At 39.7% G+C, this 23,818-nt stretch overlaps 1 protein-coding gene across 1 annotated transcript in view; it reads right to left on the reverse strand.

Moving 5' to 3' along the window:
• Positions 1-23,818, reverse strand: part of LOC101538881 (24-hydroxycholesterol 7-alpha-hydroxylase) — a 126,501-nt gene that overhangs the window by 23,427 nt on the left and 79,256 nt on the right. The window contains 2 exon segments of the mRNA XM_055136690.1: positions 76-146; positions 149-208. Coding sequence (XP_054992665.1) covers positions 76-146; positions 149-208 — 131 coding nt within the window.

A 23,818-nucleotide genomic window follows, 5' to 3' on the forward strand; every position in this document is an offset into this window, starting at 1 on the left:
ACTAATAATTATGGCAAACCACAAGCCAAAATTATTATTGAAAGTTAATAATTTTTAAACCAAACCTAAATCCACCAAAATTTTAAGTTACTTCAACACTTTTCTAACAATGAGACCAGGGTCTCTTAGATGAGCGGTTTCGTAGTGCACTGTTTAATCAGAAGGAGCTTTTTCAAGTCATCCTCAAACAGTTCCATATTATCTCTACCTGTTCAGAAATATTTATAAAAGATAGGTTTATCCACGATGCTCATGGCTGCTTGGGCCGAGTCTCAACCATGAGTAAATCTGCAGAAAACTCAGGTATGCAGGACTTGTTACTGAAAATGCCAGGTTCAACAGAATCAGGAATGAGTGACCTCCTCCCATGTCTCCCCACATTTCTGGCAACTTAGCAGTTACACCCACAAGCCACCTCTGGTTGGTGCCAGATAATCTCATCAATTGCGGTGATCCGGAGACACATTGTCCTCTCTTGGAAAAGAGCATAAAACGACACTGCCAAAACCTCTAGAACTCAACCTATACCATACTCACAACCACTCTCCACACAGTCGGGCTGAGCCTCGCCCATGAGTAAATCTATCCCTGGACCGAGAGACATCTTATATCTCACACCACTCATACTCCAAGAGTAGCACACCACATTACCACATTTGATGGGGTTTAAAGTAGAAGGCAATCAATCTTAGAGGGTTAATATATTTTTACAGATATATACATGAGTGTATATATATATATGTATATATATATATATGTAGCACTGTGGCACTGTCGTCCCGGTGCTCATCGATTTGTTCGAGCGGGCACCAGTAATGTCTCCATTGTGAGACTTGTTGTTACTGTTATTGGCATATCAAATACACTACGGGTAGCTTGCCAGCCTCTACCGTTCGGATGGGATACTCTCAGTAGCTTGCTGGGCTCTCCGAGGAGGATGGAGAAATTGAACCTGGGTCAGCCATGTGCAAGGCAAATGCCCTACCCACTGTGCTATCACTCCAATGCTTTATTATGAAATTATTAATAACTATTTCATATGTTTTTATGAAGATGAAGCAGCATTTTAAAGTAGAATAGTGCCTTATACATGTTAAGAGGTTTTATTCATTAATAACAGCTTTAATACTGTCAGTTCTCAGTTAACTTAAAGTTTAGGATTCATCCTTTTCTTTTGATATTTACATTCATTGGTGATTCAAATCATCTTACTTTCACCCCTTTTCTGTCTTGCCTTCTTGCCTATCCTCAATTGTAAATAAATATTCCTTAAATTTGTTAGTATTCCATATTTTAACTTCTCTATTTTCCTTGTATGCATAATGCTCTTTAGTTTCAATTCAGTTTTCTTAAAAGCATTCTTAAAATCTCACATTATTACTTGCAGTACTTTGCTTTCTAAATACATAATTTCTCAGGTTTAATGCTCTAGCAACATTTATTCCTCCTCATGCTTATATTAATCTCATTTCCTTTTCTAATTACTCCTCACCATATTTGACAGGAATATACATGTATATATATGTACATATGTGCAACAAGGCTCAATCCTTAACATATTAGAAATCTCTTATTAAAAGGGCTTAATAGCTTCTCGATAAAATACAAAAATCTTCACACAATCTCCTCTAAGGAAAGTTTTTTGGAGCATTTTTAGCGGTTTATTCATAAGAAACAATACAAAATAAATTATTTCGGTTCTGCTTTGGGGCAGGGGTTGGGGTTTGGGATAGAAACATCCAAAATATGGTGGTGGGAAGATATAATGTTGGTAGGATTGGTGTTTGAATATTAAATGTAAACAAATATTGTGAACTACTTTATAAAAATAAAATTAAATTAAAATTAAAAAGATGGGTTTAAAGAGGATAGGAATTAATTTCATGTTCATGCATCAAGGTTAGCCACTCCCTCCTTAACAGTAATGTTAATATTATTATATTATTATTATTATTGTATTCTTGAATATAACTAAATATTATAATTTTCCTCCTAACCACATAAAATATATGGTATCACTTCACTTGTATCACTTGGCAATCCATTGCTCATCAATTTGCTCAAGCAGGCACCAGTAACATCTCCATTCGTCCCTGTCGAGTGCTAGTGTAGCCCAATGACGTCTGCTCGCTCCAGGAACATGAAGAGCCTCAAACTGTTCATTCAGGGTCTTGACTAAGAACACTGACCGTCCCTTGGAATCCAGTTGGTAACAGCTCTAGTCTAGTGGTTGTCTCCAAATTGCATTACGTGTCCGCCCCATCTCATTTTCCACAGCTTGGCAAACAAGGCAGCATCTCTGATGCTCGATTGTCAAATGGAGGTTGGGACTTTGGATTCCTTCTCTCACTTGACTGAAATGTAATATTCCAGGCATACCTCTTTCAATTCCTCTTTGGGATACCTGAATAGCGTCCTCATCCTGTTTTCATAGGGCCCGGGTCCCTGAGGTGTATGTTAGTGCAGGAAGAATGGTGGAGTCAAAAAGATGTGCCCCGAGCCAGAGGTTCTTTGTCCTCTTAACAACTTCTTCAACGTTCTTGATGGTGTTCCATACCACTCTCTTCCTCCTGCACAGCATAGGTGCCAGGTCATTCATGTTGAGTTATCGGCCTAGGTACACATAACTGCTGCATTCGGAGATGTTCGTTCTGTTGAACTAACATTAGGAACTAGTCTGTTTCTCATGAACATTGTCTTAGATTCAGCTGTAGTCCGACCTTTCCACACTCATGGTTCAAGTCCGCCAGTATTCATGTTGCTTGGCTAATGTTTGGTGTTATTAGAACAATGTCATTATTGAAGTGGAAGTGGTGTGGTTGCTGACCATCTATCTTCACTCCCATTCTTTCCCTTCCAGTCATTGCATGACGTTCCTGAGAGTGGCACTGAAGAGTTTCAGTGAAATGGTATTTCCCTGCTAAACCTCTCTCTTTACATTGATGATCACTTCCTTGTAGAATGGTGAGATCCTGGTGACGAATCCGTAATACAGCTCACAGAGGATCCTGATGTACTGAGTTTGAACGCCCTGTTTGGCTAGGGCTTCGGTGACTGCTTCAGTCTCAACAGAATCAAAGGCCTTCTTTAAATCGATGAATGTTAGACAGAGAGGCATCTTGAACTCTCGAGAAACCTCAATGAGCTTGGTCACTGTGTGGATATGGTCGATCATGCTCAATCCTTTCGGAACCCAGCTTGCTCTCATGGTTGTCCTTCATCTAGTGTTCTGCCTATCCTATTCAGGATGACTCAAGTGAGTAACTTGTAGACAACGGAGAGGCAGATTGGGTGATAGGTGCCGATGTTGTGGATATCTCCCTTTTTATACAACAGGACAATCCTGCTGGTTTTTCATTGGGACAGAACCTTGCACTCAGACAGGTAGTGTGTGAAGAATCGAGCCAGTGTATTGACAAGTACTGGCGGCAGATTCTTCAGGTGTTTGGGTCTGACCTTGTCTAGACTGGGTGCTGTACGCGTCTTTATCGAGGAAATGGCATAAGGGAGGATGTTGGGAATGACATATCCATCCTGCAAAATTTGGTACAGGTGGACGTGGCTGTCAAAGATATCTGTGTAGAAGTTGTGAATAATCCTCTCCTTTGCACTTCTGAAAGATGTGATAGATTCATCAGGACATCAGAGGGCAATTATCTTGGTCTTGTAGTTGGCAAAGGACTACAAGGAGAACATTGTGAATACTTGTCCTGGCTTCTGCCACATTGACCAACACTGCTGCTCTTCCCTCTTTGAGTTCTTCCTTTATCGCTTCTCTGCACAGCTTTTTGAGCTCGAACGTTAGCTTGTGATTACCTGAGGCTCATGCCAAACCACGTTGGCAAATGAGCTTGAGAGTTTACGAAGACAGCTGTTTGTGGCTTTCCCACTTTCGGCATTCCTCACGCAGTCATGGAGGTGCTGAACCAGTTGATCATATTCCGCATTGATGTTGTCAATGACGGCATCTTCCCACGTTGCCGCAATAGTGCTAAAGAGCTCCCAGTTGGTGGTCATTCTGGGAGTTCTCTTCTTAAATTTAAATTTTGCAGTCCTTTCTCCCCTCTCTGTGAAGTAGAATTTTGCATGAAGAAGACGGTGGTCCGATCCCATTTGGAATTTTGGTAAAACAGCGACATCAGTCAGGCTGTAGGATTACATTTGGTTTGTCCTTTCAGCCTTGCCACAGGGAACTTAGTTTACTTTAGAGCAATGGCCTTTCTGTATGGAAACAGGAAGACAGTTAATATTATGCTTTGTAACTTGGGAGCTGATTGACTCTGATAATATTTATTCCTGGGCATCTGCTTTCTCAACTCAATTGCCCTTAGTTCTTAGCACCCCCAAAAGCAGGGTCCCGACGAGAGACAGAATGGACCCAGGGCAAGCTGTGAGCTACCCTGGCATCAAAATGGGCCAGGTCAAAGTGCCACAATACTCAACTATAAGTTGAGAACATGGTCATAGACAAATGCTGTCATGATCCAAAAGTAACAATGAGACTAGGACCCTGCTGGGGTTAGTCTTCCAAACCCCAGCAGAAGACTAACCCCACCTGAGGATTGTGGTCTAGAAAATATAGTGAGATTTCCTCAGAATGAACCAAACTTTATGTTTGATACATCTCTTACTGTGGTCATACAGAATGACATTACTAGAAATATTTGAAGTAGATTTACTACAACTATTTAAGTGGATTACTAGCTGAGGAAGGAAAAAAAAAGGACACATCCTGACACACCCTTATTTGGACCCCACCCTTGAGCAGATCTTTGGAGTAATCTCTTTAGATGAGACTTTGTTAATCTCCTGGAGAAATGGTCCTACCCTTCTTTGTTGATTTGTTAATGTTCAACCCACCTTTGTGTTACTGCCCTATGTGATTGCTATATAAACTAAGACTGAGGGGGAAGAGAGGGAGACAACACAGACAGAAGAAGACACAGCAAGGAGAGGACAGAGGCAAGACAGAAGCAGGGGAAAGACACAGAAGCAAAGGTGACAGCAGAGACAGAAGCGGAGACAACACAGAAGACATAGCAAGGAGAATACAGAGGCAAGATAGAAGACACAGAAGCAAGAGAGAAGACACAAAAGCAGAGACAGAGAGAGGTCAGAAGAGACCAGAGGAGAGATTACAGAGACAGAGACAGAGATAGAGAGACAGACAGAAGAGAGCACAGTGGCACACACAGAAGCAGAGCACAAGGAGGAGCCATCCTGATCCAGTCCATACACAGCGGCTCAAGAGCACTGAACGCAAGTGGCGCGCACAAGAAAGAACCACCCCAAGAGCCCTCGAACAACACAACACAACACACATATCATCTCCCTATCCCCCATGCATGCGTCTTTGTAATTTTTTTGCAAGAGCGACATCGGTCAGGCAAAACTATTGATTGAATATTATGTGGTCAGTTTTGTTGTGGAACTGTTCACTGGGAAACTCCCATGTCCAGCGTTTAGATTCGGCCTTCTGGAACTGTGAGATACCATGTATGGTCTTGGACTCAGACAGTCTCTCACCTTGTTTGTTCCATTCTAAGCTATGGGTCCTGATGTGGAGTTCTTCAGGCGACCTTCTCAGTCCTATCTTGGCATTGAAATCACCGACAATACTCTTACAGAAGGTGTGGTCTTCTTTATAGAACTTCTCCAGCTCCATGTAGAATTTGTCAATTTCTTCTTCATCATAGTTGGATGTTGCTGTGTACACAATGAAGCTAGAAACTGCCATCAGTAAGCAACATCTATTCAAGCATAATTATCTGATTCGGGTTGTTAGACATTCAAATGAATCAATGTTCATGGCCAATTTCGTGTTGACAAGGACACTGACACCACCAACGCCTCTATTGTCACATGTTCTGAGGAACAGTTCTTCTCCAGTGCCAAAAATGACGTGATGTGATCGATGCCTTCTCATCTCGGTCAGACCAATGATGTGTACTTGATCTTCTGTGCTTGTACCATCAGGTCCTCGATGGATGCTTCCGATGCCAGCATACATGCGTTGAAAGTACAGACAATCATTTTAGTCCTTCTTTGTTTTGCGAGTATAGTTTGTCCCTAAGATTTTATCAATCTTTCTTTGCACATCCTTCTTAAAGCTCCATATTGGAAGCTCTTTAAGTGTCAGGGGAATGAGGCTCATTGTTGTTACTGCTTTTGGCATATTGAATACACCACAGATAGCTTGCCAGGCTCTGCTGTGCAGGCAGGATACTCTTGGTAGCTTACCAGGCTTTTGGTGAGGGATGAAGGCTTTTAGGGCAGCCTCTAATTGCCCTTACAGGTGTTACCATGGTTCACACCATATTTGAACCTCATCAAATATGATGTGATAATTATTGCATGACTGCAAAGCAACCACACAGTCCAGAAAGCGGCCTGCAACAAGGCAGTGGCTGGGTAGTGGAGGTAGTGGAGGTCAGTCAATGAGGTATTTATCTGGAGCTGGTAGGGGTGGGGTCATCTGGGTATGATCCCTGGGGTTCCGGAGATTGAGGATCTCTGTTTCCATGCCCTGTTGAGCCTGGAGTCCAAGGTCACATTTAGAGATGACTAGAGCTGTTACTGAGTAGATTCCACGAGAAGTCAAAAGACCGTGTGGCCGCCCACCTACAAGATAGTAAGACTTTTTCATCAAGACCCTGAATTAACAGTTTGAGGCTCTTCGTGTTCCTGGAGTGAGCAGATACCGTTGGGCTACACTAGCACGCGACAGAGACAAATGGAGACGTCACTGGTGCCCACTTGAGCAAATCGAAGATCAACAGGATGACATGTGGTACAAGTGATGACCAATAAATAACTTGGACAAAAATAACACGTATCAGAAAGGTGTTTGATTTTTACTCAATCCTTTCTTCTTTTGTTTTATTTTCTTTGGTTTATTTGACCTCTTTATTTATTTTTCTTTTTTTTAATGTTTATTTATTTATTTATTTATTAAGAATTTTATTTTATTGAATCGCCATGTGGAAAATTACAATGCTTTCAGGCTTAAGTCTCAGTTATACAATACTGAAACAACCATCCCTTCACAGTGCCCATATCCCACCACCAGAAACAAAAAAAAACAAAATTACACAGTACACCTCCCATCCCGCCCCCCCCCACGCCCCACCTTGTAATTGATAAATTTTACCTTACTTTCTATTTACTTTGGTTACATTCAATATTTCAACACAAAACCTCACTATTATTGTTAGGAGTACCCCACTAGAGACAGACCTGTTGTGAAGAGATATGAGGTTGTGAGGTTTTGGATTTCTGTACTTTAGCAACTAAGTCCAGGGAGATTTCTTACAGATATTGGATCATTGCAAGCTTGTAAACCCCATCTGTGGTCATCATAATATGGCGGTCACCACGCCCTTCACCTCCGGCAAGGATGAGGTGAGAGAGAGAAATACCTTTCCCCTCCTGGGCGGGTATGGGGCCGTGGCTTAGTTCTAAGTCTGGAGACATTCTGCGAGGAGCTGCCCATGCCGAAAAATTTAGCTGGCGTCTGGATTGGCCTCTGTAATAGTGCTAAAATCTATCAGAGTTACACCTGGTAGTCCAGGATTCAACCCAGGGTCCTGTGATGTCAGACAGGTGTATAATCCAATCCTCCGAGCTATTTCACAGCCCTTCAATTCATTTTATTTAAATTTTTATTCCATTTAAATAAGTGGCAGTGAAATATTGGCATCAAAGTACAGAATGAAAGATCTGAGAAGCTACAACATGGTCTACTTCATATGTGTGTGTAAACATATATGTGTTCTACATATTTTTCCAGAAAAAACATTAAAAAAGTGATAGTGAATTATATCTGGTAAGATGAACTACCCTCTAGAGGTGCATAAATGTCCCAGATGTAATGTGTATATCTTAGCACATATTTAGATTATAGGCAGCTGAAATGTTTGGGATGAAATTTTCTGTCACTCAAAGTATGTTCAAGGTCTTTCAGCAAGTTACAAACAGTTTGGTTAATGATATTTCAAGTAATTTTTAAATGTTTGCATTTTAAAATTTGTTTAAAATAAGCCAGCTTTTGAATTGATTTTGGCAATATTTGCTTATTAAGACAACAAGAAGTTTAGAGTAGAAAAAAGTTTGTATGGAGAACCAAATATAGAAAATATAAACACACCACTGGTGATTTATTAAAAAGTTTAGCCCATTAAAATCTTTGATAGGTAGTTACTTCTCTTTATGTCAATATTTTTAAACTTTTTTTTAAACATACCTTTCTGCATTTTCTAGACAAGCAAGCACCATTATTAGGGCCATAAAGATAGTACAGTATGTAAGGCACTTGCTTTGTTCCCGCATACCCCATATGGTCCCCACTAGTAGTGATCCCTGAGTGAAGAGCCAGGAATAAGACCTGAACATCACTTGGTGAGGGGTCACCGTCCCTTCCATCCCCCAAAATAAGCCAACTGTGTAAGCTTAAGTAAACTTCACATTTGCTTCCCAATTGTAAAGGAAACGAATGAGAGTGAAATGCAGGGGTCATTTTTGACTCTGAATTTTTTTTAATCTTTTAAACATTTTCTTGTTCCTTTATTTTTATACACACACAGTGTTGATCCCTCTACTTCTTCATACTAAAAAAAACTTAATATCAACTGGTTTGTCAGCTTGTTTAGTTTTATCTGTTCATCAGTTTTAGAATTTTATATTGCACACATAGGTAAATCATCCAGTATTTGATTTTTCTCTTCTGGATTCCTATAAATTACATTATTATCCTGAACTCTTCCTTTATTGTGAATGACAAATAATTGTCTTTTTTATTTTTGTAGCTGAGTAGTGTTTCACTATAAAATTGTAGTAAGTCTTCATTTGGAAGAGGTTTATTTAACTTTGGGGTTTTTTTAAATTTGGGGGCCACACTCAGTAGTTCTGAGGACTTACTTCTGGATCTATGCCCAGGGATCATCCCTGGTAGGATTTGCGGTACCATTTGGGATACTGGGGATTGAACCTGGGTCATCTTCATACAAGGTAATTGTCCTACCTGCTGTATTATTGCTCCACCCTGAGGTGTACTTTAAAGCAATCCCACTTGTCAACCCACAATTATAATTGCCTTTGCAAAACATTTAGCTAGAAGATAAGAGAAAAATACATAGATTCTTGGTAAACTAGGCTGTTCATGAGATATAAAAACATTTAGAATTGTTTAAAGCAGGAAGCATTAATATCCAACCAAAAGAATAGCAAAGTGCTCTGTTTAATCTAAAACTACTATTCTAGTGTTGTTCTTTTCATGAAGTCTAATTTTTTTTAAAAAGTATCAAATTAGTAAATGGATAAGCTTGAACATGATGAAATGAATGAGTAGGTATTCCAGGAAAAGGAAAAAGGAAGGCCAAGAGGAAGGCAACAGAAAGCTGGAATAGATTCAGAACAAAAGCAATGTGTTGAGTTTTCCTGGAAGGTGGGATAAATAGACAGAAGGTTAAGAGTCCCATTAAGATAAGCTCGTTTGATCAAAAGGGAATACCCTGCCACAGAGGCAGAGTGGGGTAGGGGGGAGATGGGATTGGGGGGTGGGAGAGATACTGGGTTTATTGGTGGTGGAGAATGGGAACTGGTGGAGGGATGTGTTTGCGAACATTGTATGAGGGAAAAACAAGCTCAAAAATGTGTGAATCTGTATCTGTACCCTCACAGTGATTCACTAATTAAAGAATAAAATAAATTAAAAAAATACAAGCTCATTAGTATTCACAATCACGATAGTATTCACAATCACGATCACGAAATCCCGTTAATCATCGATTTCTCAAGCAGGCTCAGTAACCTCTCTACTCATCCTTTACCTGAGATCTTAGAAGTCTCTCTCGACTTGGCCCTCCCAATGATGTCGCACTGCAGGCTCTTTCAGGGTCAGGGGAATGGAACCCAGCTTGTTACTGGATTTAGCATATGAATACACTATGGGAAGCTTGCAAGGCTGTCCCATGTGGGCAGGAAACTCTCAGAAGATTGCCAGTTTCTCCCAGAGGGAGAAGTAGGTTCTAAGATATCTTCTGGGAGCTTGCTTTTAAGTCACTGGATGTTGGCCTTTGATCAGATTACACAGACCTGGGTTCTTCTGCTGGTACCTTAATGCATGAGGCCTGTCCGAACGTGTGGAGAGGAGCCTCCAACATGGCTGTAGCTAGGTTCCAGTAGTCTTTGGCTGCCAGGAGCTCTGCTCGAGGTGGGGAGGGAAGCTGGAGCCCATCCCCTCTGAGGAACCCCGGGGAAGACAGCCAGGCATTCGGGCAAGAGACTCTAGTTTGTGAGTTCCTCTGCACATCCTCCTTGCTTAGCTTCTGTCCGAACCTTGAACTCTTGAGCTCATTAGTATTAATCTCAAAAATTCAGAGAGAAGGGAATATGGAGTCCTCCTGACTTGGGTCAAGGGTAGGCAAGGTGGAAATTCCAATAGTGAAACAGTGATATGTAGTACTTTTATTATATTAAAACTTTTGGCTTATTTACTCAGACCTAAATAAACTAATATTGAAAGGAGACAAGAAAGGCCATGGGCTATTATTTTAACCTGTGTGAATATCATCTCACTTAACATTTAACAAGGACCATAAGATTATTATTTTTTCTTTGTTTTTGGGCCACACTCAGCAATGCTCAGGAGTTACTCCTAGTTTACATTCAGGAATTACTCCTGGCAGTGCTCAGGGGACCATATAGGATACTACCCAAGTTGGACACTTGCAATGCAAATGCCTTACCCACTGTCTCTCTGGCCCCAAAGATCATACGTCTTCTTCACCTTTATATCCTAAACAGAGTTTGGGCATGTTTATATTTCATCTAAGGCAATGACAGATCATATACCTGTAAGGGGACCAAATAGGCTAAATGATTTATTTTTAACATTAAAGAATATTCAATAGTCTTCAACATTCTCACAATAACAGAACTACCTAACTACACTTTCCCTTAACATATTTCCATTGTTAAGAGATACATTTCTATCACAAATGTATCCTAGGGCATATTTGCAAGATGTTAGAAGTTTAAAGTAGAAACCAGTTTGTATGGAGAAGCAAATATAGAAAATATAAATACAACAATGGTGATGTACTGAAAAGTTTAGCACATTAAAATTTTTGATAGGTAGTTACTTCTCTTTATGTTAATGTTTCCAAACTTTTTAAAACATATAAAATATTTCTGTATTTTCTAGACAAGCAAGCACCATTATTAGCTACTCAACAAGAAGCACAAGTTTTACAACTATATAATGACCATGTATCATTTCTAAGATACTTTTTTTTAATTGAATCACCATGTGGAAAGTTACAAAGCTTTCAGGCTTAAGTCTCAGTTATACAATGATTGAACACCCATCCCTTCACCAGTGTACATGTTCCACCACCAAGAACCCCAGTATACCTCCCATCCCACCCCCACCCCCCGCCTGTGTAGCTGATAATTTTCACTTTACTTTCTCTTTATTTTGATTACATTCAATATTTCAACAACAACAAAAAGTCACTATTATTGTTTGGAGTTCCCCCGCCCCCTGCAAATCAGACCTGCTAAAAAGGAAGCATTTGATAATTTGTTTTCCATTGCGAGAAAGAAGAGATATGAGGTATCTGATAGTGGCCGTGCGGTTTTGGATTTCTGTATTTTAGTATTTTAGTAACTAAGTCCAGGAAATTTATGCCAGAAATTGCATCATTGCAAGCTCGTACCTCTCTTTAGTGGTCCTTATAATATGGTGGTCGCCACGCCACCTCCTCCACCCTGGAAAGGAAAAGCCGAGAGAGAAAAACCTTTCCCCTCCTGGGACAGCATGGGGTCGTGGCTTAGTACACAGTCTAGAGATATTTCTGCAAGAAGCTGCTGGTGCCAAAAGTAGATAGGTGGCCTCCGGGATCATGGTCATTCAGCAACGGAGAGGCTGCACACGTGCAGCCGCTTGGGTCACATCTCAGCGGAGAGCCTCTGAGATAATTATTAAGAAAAATAAATTTCTAGTTTTGATCAGTCTGAGCATTACGAGAACATGGATTGGATGCTTGGTGGCTCAATATTATACAAGTAGCTACTAAGAACCAAAGGAATGACTACCAACAGAACAGTATTTTAATATGCCATGAAAAACTAGTGACACCCAAACTTTACTTACTTTTTACTGTTGGGGAATAATACCTAAACTTTCTAAGCAAATTCAGAAAAAATATTCTTAAAAACTGGTCAAAATTAGAAGTATTTTTTTAAAATATGACAGAAATAGAGAGTACTAAATCAAGTGAGAAAATATGGTTATTTGGCACTTAGTACAAAGCAAAGCTCAAGGATTGCAAGATAAATTCAAGAGTTAAACATATTTGTACTTAAGAAAAATAATTATAAAGCTGAACAAAAGGAAGGATAAATGTTTTGCCCACAGTGTGTTCAAATGAGAAATTTTGAGTTTCTAATTTGCTAATGTGAGAATGCTACATAAACTTGGTGATCTGGTAAATGTTTAGCGCAGGCTAGGTGCTATTTACCAGTATTACCATTATTATTGGTCTAAATTTAGTTATGACTTAGAAACCACAACTGTCTGATCTGCTTTTGCTTAATAGTTAATAAGATTACTGATTTTCTTGAAATCTCCACTCAAGTAAGGCAAATATTTAATACTAACTGGATAACAGACAGGAGGAATTTTTGCAGTCATTTAATAGCTATTTACTGAGAAATACTCAACAGTGTGCAAGAGCTGTGGGGAAAAATGAAAGAAGGACCCTGGCACCTTAACGCAGTCCTGGTTTGGCCAGCACAGAAAATGGTAGCAATAGTTGTCTACTTACTCAAGCTTAAAAGCTAGGAATAGCTTTCTATGACATACCTATGACAAACTCCCGCATTCTCTCCCTGGTCATTTATTTTTACTTACACATAATCACAAAACCTGTTCTTGTACAAAATAGTTCCTGCTTCCATTAATATTATTCTACCTCCACAGTTTCTACTGTGGTCCAAGCTGACATAATATCTTACCTGGTCTATAGTAATAGCTTCAATCTGGTTCCTCTACAATCCATAAGTATATCAGACTCAGTCAAGACCCTATGAAGATCTCATTAAAGACATCAATGATATTTAGAATTCTTACTCTGGAAAATAAAACCCTGTATGTTCTATAATACCATCTCACTCTATATTCTGAAGGCTGTGTGATATTTGCAAGTTATCCAATATCTTTGTGCCTCAGTTTTCTCACCTATAAAATGAGAATATTGAAAATATCTACCAGATAAGGTTGTGAATTTTAGAAGAGTTAATACATGTAAAAACTCCTGAAACTATAACAGTCACATGGCAAAAACTTAGTGCTACCTATAATTTTTCATTTTCATGCCTTTTTGTTTTGTTTGAGGCCATAGCTGATTGTGCTCAGGGCTTACTCCTAGCTCTATGGTCAGGGATCACTTCTGGGGGGCAATTTGTGGGGCTAGAAATCAAATCCAGTTCAGTTACATGCAAGTGCCTTACCTGCTTTACTACCTCTCTGGCTTCTATTTTTGTTTCTTTTCCTTCCAGTGTTTTGAAAGCCTGATTTCTTCTTATCCTTAGGATTTAGCTAAAATATCTTCTCCTCAGATAGCCTTTCACTGACCACTCTACTTATTCATTGAGCCATTTTGTTTCCTTCATAGTTCTTATTAATGCATGGAATACTCTGTGCTCATTTATTGCTGGGCTCCACTCCAATACAATTAGAAGACATAATCCCATGTTTCATAATATTGTTCTTTTTTTTTTTTTTTTGCTCCCCAGTATCTGACGCTGTGGACCTGACTGATGGTAGACTAGATGCATGTTTATTGAATGGATGAAAGAAAAGCTATCCAGAATAATCGTAAGCAATGGAGAGGTGCTGAAAAACAATTATGAGGGGGAGTGAATAATATTTTAATCATTTATTTGGGGGAGGGGCTTGGCCAACCTAACAGTGCTCAGTGACAACTCCTGGCTCTGTGTTCAGAAGTGACCCCTAGTGGTGCTCAAGGGGCCATTTGTGGTACCATGGATGGAATTAGGCTACTTCTGAAGTGACTGCATGTAAGGGAAGTACTTTACCTCTTGTACTAGCTCTCTGGCTCCAAGTTTAAAAAAAAAAATCCTTAAACACTCAAGAAATGACTTAAGGGGCTGGAAAGCTAGTACAGAGGGTAAGGCACTTGCCTTCCATGTGGCTAATGTGGGTTTCATCCCATATGGTAACTTGAGCACCTATAGGAGTAATTCCTGAATGCATGGCCAGGAGTAACCCCTGAGCATTGTGGGTGTGGCCTCCAAACAAAACAAAACAAAAATCAAAAGTGACTTAAAAATGTGGCATATGTGAGACCAGTAGTTCCCATAGATTATGAAGTCAGTTGTCAATACCACCTAAGAGGTTTACTAAACATTAGACTGCAGAACACCACTCTGAGGGTTCGGATGTAATTAGGTCAAAAGTGAAACTCTACAGCGGGCTTTCTGGCAAGTCGAAGGAGTCAGCGATGGTTCTGTTGTTGGCTGTGGGAGCAAACTACTTTAAGAAACACTGAGTGGAATTTAAAGAAAAAAAAACAAAGAATTTAAAAGCATTCTTATTATGAATTTTACAATTCTCACTTCAAGAAAACAAAGGTCAACATATTGTTACCTCCATAGTAAGCAAACCATAAGACTTAAAGGAGAAATTCTGAATGGATATATTGGTGCCAAAAAGCACTATCTTTTTTATCCACTTGAAAATATAGGCTGAGCCTGTACTCTTGGATTGTCTATTGGGGCACCTTTGCACTGGGAATACCAGGACTCTGCTAAAATCGATGTCTACCCAATTCCCAATCTAGGTATTGATTTGTGACAGCTAATATCTTTTTTTTTTTTTTGCTTTTTGGGTCCCACCTGGCAATGCACAGGGGTTAGTCTTGGCTCTGCACTCAGGAATTACTTCTGGCAGTGCTCAGGGGACCATATGGGATGCTGGGAATCGAACCTGGGTTGGCTGTGTGTAAGGCAAACGCCCTCCCCGCTGTGCTATCAATCCAGCCCCGCTAATATCATTTTTAAAACCTCCCAACCATGGAGCTGGAGAGATAGCACAGCGAGTAGGGCATTTGCCTTGCATGTGGCCGACCCGGGTTCAATTCTCAGCATCCCATATGGTCCCCTGAGCACTGCCAGAAGTAATTCCTGAGTGCAGAGCCAGGAGTAACCCCTGTGCATTGCCAGGTATGACCCAAAAGACAAAAAAGAAAAAAACCTCCCAACCAGATGCCTTAAGGGAACTGGAAAGCTGCCCTTCCTCTCATCCTTGTTGTCCCTTCTAAAGAAGCCCCTCACCCCAACCCTAGTGGCCACACAGAAACCCAGAATTGCAGGGACATTAATGATTCCACAGCTGCCTACACACTCTATAGGCAGTGGAGAGCTACAGAGTTCTAATTCAGTGATAGAATACCATCCCCATAACACCCTGGCAACTAAATGGGAAGAACTAGCTTTATACCATGTTGTCATACTCAAATGCACGACAATAAAAATAGTCTGAACAATCGAAGCATAAGAGTAGCCTGTTAATATAAATGACTAATCAAATCAGTTTTCAGGTACTAGGAAATCTAAAGCTCCACTGCCAGCACTATTAAAACTCTAGGAACAATGGAAACAAAGGAACTCAGGTGCACTGGAAAATGGGAGATAAGTTCAGGCAAGTCTTCATCAAAATTTTTGAGCCTGGTAGAGGAGGACCTCAAATCAACACTCTCTGCAATAGCAATAAAAATCAAGCAATCACTGGAAATGGAAATTAAGCAATCACTGGAAGAGAGGCTTAATCAATTGAAAGAGGAATTGATTCAGAGTGTGAAAGAATCTATACAAATGATCGGGTTGGCAGTTTTCTTCTTGTGGAGTTCAACCAGTGCATTGTATATCCTTGTTATCAACCCTTTATCAGATGGGTACTGCATAAATATCCTTTCCCATTCTGTAGATTGTCTTTGTACTTTGGTCACTGTTTCTCTTGAGGTGCAGAAGCTTCTTAGTTTGAGATAGTCCCATTTATTTATCTCTGTTTTCACTTGCTTGGCCAGTGGCGTGTCAGCTTTGAAGATACCTTTGGCTTCAATGTCGTGGAGGGTTTTGTCGACCTTGTCTTCAATGTACCTTAGGGATTCTGGTCTGATGTTCAGGTCCTTAATCCATTTTGATCTGACTTTTGTACATGGTGATAGGTGGAGGTCTAAGCCCATTTTTTTGCATGTAGCTGTCCAGTTTTGCCAGCACAATTTGTTAAACATGCTTTTCTTGCTCCACTTCGCCTTTTTTGCTCCCTTATCAAAGATTAGATGGTCATATATTTGGGGGGATGTGTCAGAGTATTCAACCCTGTTCCATTGGTCTGCCGCTCTGCCTTTGTTCCAGTACCAAGCTGTTTTAATGACAACCGCTTTGTAGTAGAGTTGGAAGTTGGGGAGGTTGATTCCTCCCATTTTCTTTTTCCCAAGAATTGCTTTAGCTATTCGTGGGGGCTTATTGTTCCATATGAATTTCAGGAGCGCTTGCTCCATTTCTTTGAAGAATGACAATGGTATCCCTATAGGGATCGCATTGAATTTGTACAATGCTTTGGGGAGAATTGCCATTTTGATAAAAAATGGGGTGATGAAATGAACAGAAACTTTCCTAAAGAAGAAATCCGAATGGCTCAGAGGCACGTAAGAAAATGTTCCACATCACTAATCATCAGGGAAATGCAGATCAAAACAACCATGAGATATCATCTCACACCACAGAGACTGGCCCACATCCCCAAAAACAAAAGCAACCGGTGTTGGCGTGGATGCGGGGAGAAAGGGACTCTTCTTCACTGCTGGTGGGAATGCCGACTCGTTCAACCCTTTTCGAAAACAATATGGACGATTCTCAAAAAATTAGAAATTGAGCTTCTATTTGACCCAGCAATACCACTCCTGGGAATATATCCCGGAGAGGCAAAACGGTATAGTAGAGATGGCATATGTATTTCTATGTTCATTGCAGCACTGTTTACAATAGCCAGAATCTGGAAAAAAACAGAGTGCCCCAAAACAGATGACTGGTTAAAGAAACTCTGGTACATCTACACAATGGAATACTATGTAGCTGTCAGAAAACATGAAGTCATGAAATTTGCATATAAATGGACCAACATGGAAAGTATCATGTTGAGTGAAATGAGTCAGAAAGAAAGAGACAGACATAGAAAGATTGCACTCATATGTGGAACATAATGTAACTGAGAAGTACAAGTTGGCAACGATGCAACTTCTGGCAGATATCTCTCTGGACTTAGTTACTAAAATACTAAAATACAGAAACCCAAAGCCGAGAGGCCGCTAAGTGTGGTCACTCAACCTCATACCTCTTCATCCTCAGTAATGGAAAACAAATTATCTAATGCTTCCTTTTCAGCAGGTCTGACTTTAGGGGAGAGACTCTCCAAACAATAATAGTGAGTTTTGTTGAAATATTGTATGCAATCAAAGTGAAAGTAAAGTGAAATTTATTAGTTTCACAGGCGGGGGAGGGCTGAGGGGGGGCTTGGGGCGGGGGGGGGTTAGGGGTGTGGGGGTGCGGGGTGGAGCTATACTGGGATTCTTGGTGGTGGAATATGTGCACTGGTGAAGGGATGGGTATTCGAGCATTGTATAACTGAGGTTTAAACCTGAAAACTTTGTAACTTTCCACATGGTGACTCAATAAAAAAAATTTTAAAAAAAGAATCTATACAAATGGAATTGAATGAGTTAAAGAATACAATAGCATGCCATAGTAACAGAATTTTGATTGGGAACTGCACCAGCAAATCTGAAGACAAAATACAAGTAAACTTTGATAATGAAGTGACAAAAGAAAGGAGAAGCAAAAGAAAGAAATAGAATATAAGGTACTTACTGGATAAGAGCAAGAAGAATAATTTCATAATTATAGAAATGCCAGGAGAGGAAAAGAAAAAAGAGGAAGAATGATTGGTGGAAGAAAAATAGCTCAGAACTTCCCAAGTCTTTCGAAGGAGGCTTTTGTAGAGATTAAAAAGTCCAAAGAGTACCAAACAAAATAGACTCAAATGGAACACCACCAAGACACATTGTAATAAAAATGGCAAAAACCAGAGACAGACTTCTTTTTTTTTTTGGTTTTTGGGTCACACCCGGCAATGCACAGGAGTTACTCCTGGCTCTTCAGTCAGGAATTACAGTGCTCAGTGGTCCCCTGGCAGTGCTCAGGGGACCATATGGGATGCTGGGATTAGAACCCGGGTCGGCCTCGTGCAAGGCAAATGCCCTACCAGTTGTGCTATCGCTCCAGCCCCAGACAGACTTCTTAAAGAATAAAGAGAAAAGAAAGTTCAAATAAGAGAAATTGTATAAACTCAAAACATCTCCTATATAAAAGCACACAAGCAAGAATAAACGTGGAATGACATTCAAAGTATTGAATGAAAAACAAAATAAAACATTTCAAATAGTGTCCACTCCCCTACAAAGCTGCTGTTTAGATTAGATGGAGGGATAAAAATATTCTACAACAAACAAGAGCTGAAAACATTTTCAATAACTAAACCAACCCCTCAAGAATTACTGGAATGCTGATTATAAAAAGCAAATGGCCAACTGCAAAAACATACAGGCAGAGAAAAATGGCAACAAAACCATTTATATCAATAATTTCTCAGACTGTCAATGAACTAAACTCTCCTATCAAAAGGCATAGAGGGACTGGATGATTAGGAAACAAATTTCATCTACTTACTGCTTAAAGGAAATACACCTAAATTCACAGGATAAATATAGGCCCAGAGTGAAAGGATGGAAAATAATCATACAAGTCAATGATAAATCAAAATCAAACAAACAAGTGGAAAAACATATGTGGGAAAACTTCTAACACTTGGAAGCTCAACTAAATGCTGCTGAATAATAACTTAATCAAAGAGGAAATCAAGAGAGAAATGAAAAGATACTTGAAAGTAATGAGAATTAAGAATTAAACTATCAAAAAAATTAAACTATCAGAAACTGTGGAACATAGAAAAAGTTATACTAAGGGAAACATTCACAGACAGGCCTACATTTTTAAAATTTTTTTAAATTTTATTGAATCATCGTGAGATAGTTACAAGCTTTCATGTTGGGAAATGTGCACTGGTGGAGGGATGGGTGTTTGATCATTGTGAGATTGTAACATCGACAGGCCTACATTAAGGAAGAAGAAAAAGCTCAAACCAACAACCTAAAAACATATCTTTTTTTTTTTTTGCTTTTTGGGTCACACCTGGCAATGCACAGGGGTTACTCCTGGCTCTGCACTCAGGAATTATCCCTGGCTGAACTCAGGAGACCATATGGGATGCTGGGAATCGAACCCAAGGCAAATGCCCTACCCGCTGAGCTATTACTCCAGCCCCTAAAAACATATCTTAAACACTTGAAGAAAGAACAGTAAATGAGCTAGCAGAAAAAAGGAAAGAATAAAAATTAGAGCAGAAACCAAGAAAACATTATAGAGTCAGTGAAGCCAGGAGCTGTCAATTCAAAATGGAGCAAAAACCTTGAGATCATATCAGCATCTATAAACTATATTCAGGAAAAATTGGCAGAATGCTCTAAGATTTGGACATCAAAGATATTTTTAATGATGTGATTTTCTTGGCAAAGACAACAGAAAAAAAATGAAACAAAGAAAAACAACAAATGGAACTACACCAAATTAAAAAGTTTCTGCAAAAGAAATACGGGCTAGAACTATAAGACACTATGGGAGAAAGAGTTTTGTTCTCAACACATCAGATAAAGGCTTAATATCCAAAATATGCAATAGCTCACAAATATCAACAGCAACAATAAACATATTTAATAATGGGAAAAGGAACTGATTAAACATGTCTCTGAAGAAGAGAAACAAATAACAAATTGGCGCATGAAAAAGTTCTCATCGTCTCTAGTTCTCAGGTAAATCCAAACCAAAATGACAATAAGATATCTCACATAGTGAAAATGGCACATCTGCAACTTGGATGGAACTGGAGGAGATCTTAGTTAAACAAGTCACTGTCACTGTCACTGTCATCCAGTTGCTCATTGATTTGCTCAAGCGGGCACCAGTAATGTCTCCATTGTGAGACTTGTTACTGTTTTTGGCATGTCGGATATGCCACGAGTAGCTTGCCAGGCTCTGCCGTGCGGGTGGAATACTCTCAGTAGCTTTCCAGGCTCTTCGAGAAGGACAGAGGAATCGAACCTGGGTTGGCCTCGTGCAAGCCACATGCCAACCCACTTGCTATCACTCCAGCCCAGTTAAGCAAGTAAGAAGAAGAAAAACAATTGCCAATTGATTCTATGGTATATAGAATAAAAGAACAAGGAGATAAAAGTTCGAAAGGGAAATACCTAAATTACCCTGGTCCCTAGATTATATAGAACAGAATTAGAAAACTAGAAAATGTAACAGTTAAGAATAACTGAACTTTTAATCAACAAGGACTTCAGAACAGTCCAATAGTAGTATCACTTTTGTAGCTACAAAGCTGTTATCTTCATGGTAACAGAAATGTCATTATAACCTCTGGAGTCATTGATTTGAGTTTACGTGTAGACAGAGAGGAAGCCCTATTCTCTGCTACATGATGCTATAGCTAAGAGCTTAGATTATTGAACTTTTTTTTTTGCTTTTTGGATCACACCCATCGATGCTCAGGGGTTACTCCTGGCTTTTCACTCAGGAATTACTCCTGGCGGTGCTTGGGGGACTACATGGGATGCCAGGGATGCCAGGGATCAAACCCAGGTCGGCCGTGTGCAAGGCAAATGCCCTACTCGCTGTGCTATTGCTCCAGCCCATTAGATTGTTGAACTTTGACCTGTAAGCCAAATTCTTCTCACCATCTGCTTCTATACATAAGGTCTTATGGGAATATGGTGGCACTCATTTGTTTACAAGTTATCTGTGGATATTTTTCACATTTTAGTGACAGAATTGAGTTGTGGTGATTACATTATGTTCCTGAAAACTTACGAAGTATACTATCTGGCCATTTACAGAAAAATGATCATCCAGTTCTTGACTGAGAGGCATCAAGGAAACAAGCCTCTCCTCTGCTCCTCATTCTTACTCCATAACTCAGAAATCCAGATTTTATTTCAGTATTTGAAATCTACAAGTACTGTTAAATCTGTGAGTCTTCATTTCACAGATTTTTTTATACAACGAAGGCAGGGGAACAAGACTTAGCATAGTACCTGAATAATCCTATAAAATATTATTCTTTTACACAGAAAAATATAAACTACCTTACAAGCAAAGAAACATCTTCAGAATAAAGAACGACCTGAAGGCATGCCCTCAACCCGCCCCTGGTGCCATCTTGCAGCACTCAGCAGTGAAGAATCCTGGCCGGCAGGCACCACACACCGGAGAATGCTCCGGACCCCCAGACCGAGCAGATTACACCGGGGTGCCCCAGATGGAAAATGTGTAGTCTTCACCCCTCCTCCAGATGGAATCCTGGTGACAATGAACTTCTACTAGCATGGCTCCAGTATGTGGGGACCAGGACTATTTCTTCAAACTGCATGGCCACTTATGCAGTCGCGTGACCTTTCCTGATATACAGAAAAAACATTCAGAAACAGCTCCTTTGCCACTGAATGGCCATGATCCCAGAGGCACACAAACCAATCTCGGAAATCCAGTGTTGGTTAGCAGAAATGGCCCCGTGCAGCCCCGGGAGGGGAAGGGTTGTTGTCCCTCAGCCTTTTCCCCTTTGTGGCAGCATGGCAACTGCCACCTTTCAGAGCCAATTGGACAGAAAGATAGGAGATTGCAGTGATGGGACGTTCGGGAAACCTTGAGATGGGGGGGTGAGGAATTGGCCCTGCTTTCCCCCCAAATGACCCCAAGCAGTCGCCCACGAACAGCTCCTCCACTCCTGAACAGTCATGATCCCTGAGGCACACAAATTAATATTGGAACGCAGTGGCTGCTGGCAGAAATACCTCTGGACTTAATTACTAAAATACCAGAATTCCAAAACCGTGTGGCCGCAGTTGCGGCCGTGCGACATCATATGCTCTTCATTATCAGCAATAGAAAACAAATGCTCTAATGATGCCTTTTCAGCAGGTCTGATTGTTGGGGGAAAATTCCAAATAATAAAAGTGGGTTTTCTTTCAAAAATTGAATGCAATCAAAGTAAAGAGAGAGTAAAGTGAAAATCATCTGCCACACAGGCAGGGTGAGGGGTTGGATGGGGTGTATATGCGGGTTCTTGGTGGTGGAACATGTGCACTGGTGAAGGGATGGGTGTTTGATCATTGTATGACTGAGATTTAAACCTGAAAGTTTTGTAATTGTTCTCACGGTGATTCAACAAAAAAGTAAATAAAAATTTTTTAAAAAAGAATATAGAATGGCTTCAAATTACATTCATAAATGTAGAGGGCACATGGATAAGACAATGTTAAGTAAGTAAACCATTTCCTTGACACTTAACTTCCATGTTTACTCTGGTCTAAGAAGACACTGTACTAGTTTTATTTTTCCCTTCTTACTACATCCACTTTCTCCTAACTCTACAGTTGCATGTCAGTCAGCTTTATATTTACTCTGGTACATTTTCTTTAAGGAATAAAAATTTCCCAGGTGTCAAACAAAAGGGCACTTAGAAAATATACTGTACTTAAAGGAGAAACCCTTCAAAGCAAAAGAAAACCAGCCACAAAAGAAATATTGAGTCGGGGTTACAGCTCATTAGTAAAGCACTTGTGTTGTATGTATGAAACATAGGGTTCAATCACTAGCAACACACACACACACACACTAAATCACTAAATTTTATTTCATCTTCTGGTCCACTAGCCCAGGTATTATAATGGGTAGTATTATCCTACTAATTAGTTGGATAATTAAGTCTTGGGACTGCCTCTGTAACACTGTCCTACTGGTTGAAAAGTAACTTAACTGTCCAGCTATTCTGATTTCAGAGCTTCTCTAAATACTCACAGTGAGACAAATGAGAGTTAGCTCTCTGCATAGGAAGTGAAAGGTAATTTGGGCTATTGGTATTTTTCAAATAAAGAAAGACAAGACTTTATTCAAATAAAGATATCCAAGAGAAGAGAGAGATATCCAAGAGAAGAGAGAGACCCAACTATAGGAAAGGTTATTTATTACCTAGTAGAAAATCAAAGAAAATTCTCTGGTGTGAAATTGGCCAGATGAAATTCTTAACAACAGGAATTATTAACCTTTATGTCAGGTATTCAATTTTAAGTTGCTTTCAGATTTTTGTTTTAATTAAAAGTCAGCTAACACTTAAGTTATGTTAAAGTTAACATAAGTTTAAGCTAACATGTAAGGAAAATAAAGGTCCTGGTTAAATAAGACAATGTAATATAGAAAAGAATCCAAATATGAAAAAGTGAGAATAAAAATTGAGAACTTAGTAGGTGTAAGAACCCGCAGCTAAGACAGAGCTACATGATATATGAGCCCCTGCCCTCCTGTGACATCTATCACTCCTACCTCCAAAAATTCATACAACTCTGGGACTGGAGCCAGACCAATTTCACTTTATCTTTAAAACCAAGATTAATCCCCACTAAACTATGATACTTGATAGAGGGATATTACAAATATATTAGTAGTAACCTACAACTTAGATTCCTTTAACTTTTTAAAATTCTTATTTTGTAGTGCTAGGTTGTAAACACAGGGTTTTACACATGTGTTCAAAGCATTCATTCTACCATTGAGAATAGCA

This window comes from Sorex araneus, chromosome 4, assembly GCF_027595985.1.
Source record: "Sorex araneus isolate mSorAra2 chromosome 4, mSorAra2.pri, whole genome shotgun sequence".
Taxonomy (NCBI): domain Eukaryota; kingdom Metazoa; phylum Chordata; class Mammalia; order Eulipotyphla; family Soricidae; genus Sorex; species Sorex araneus.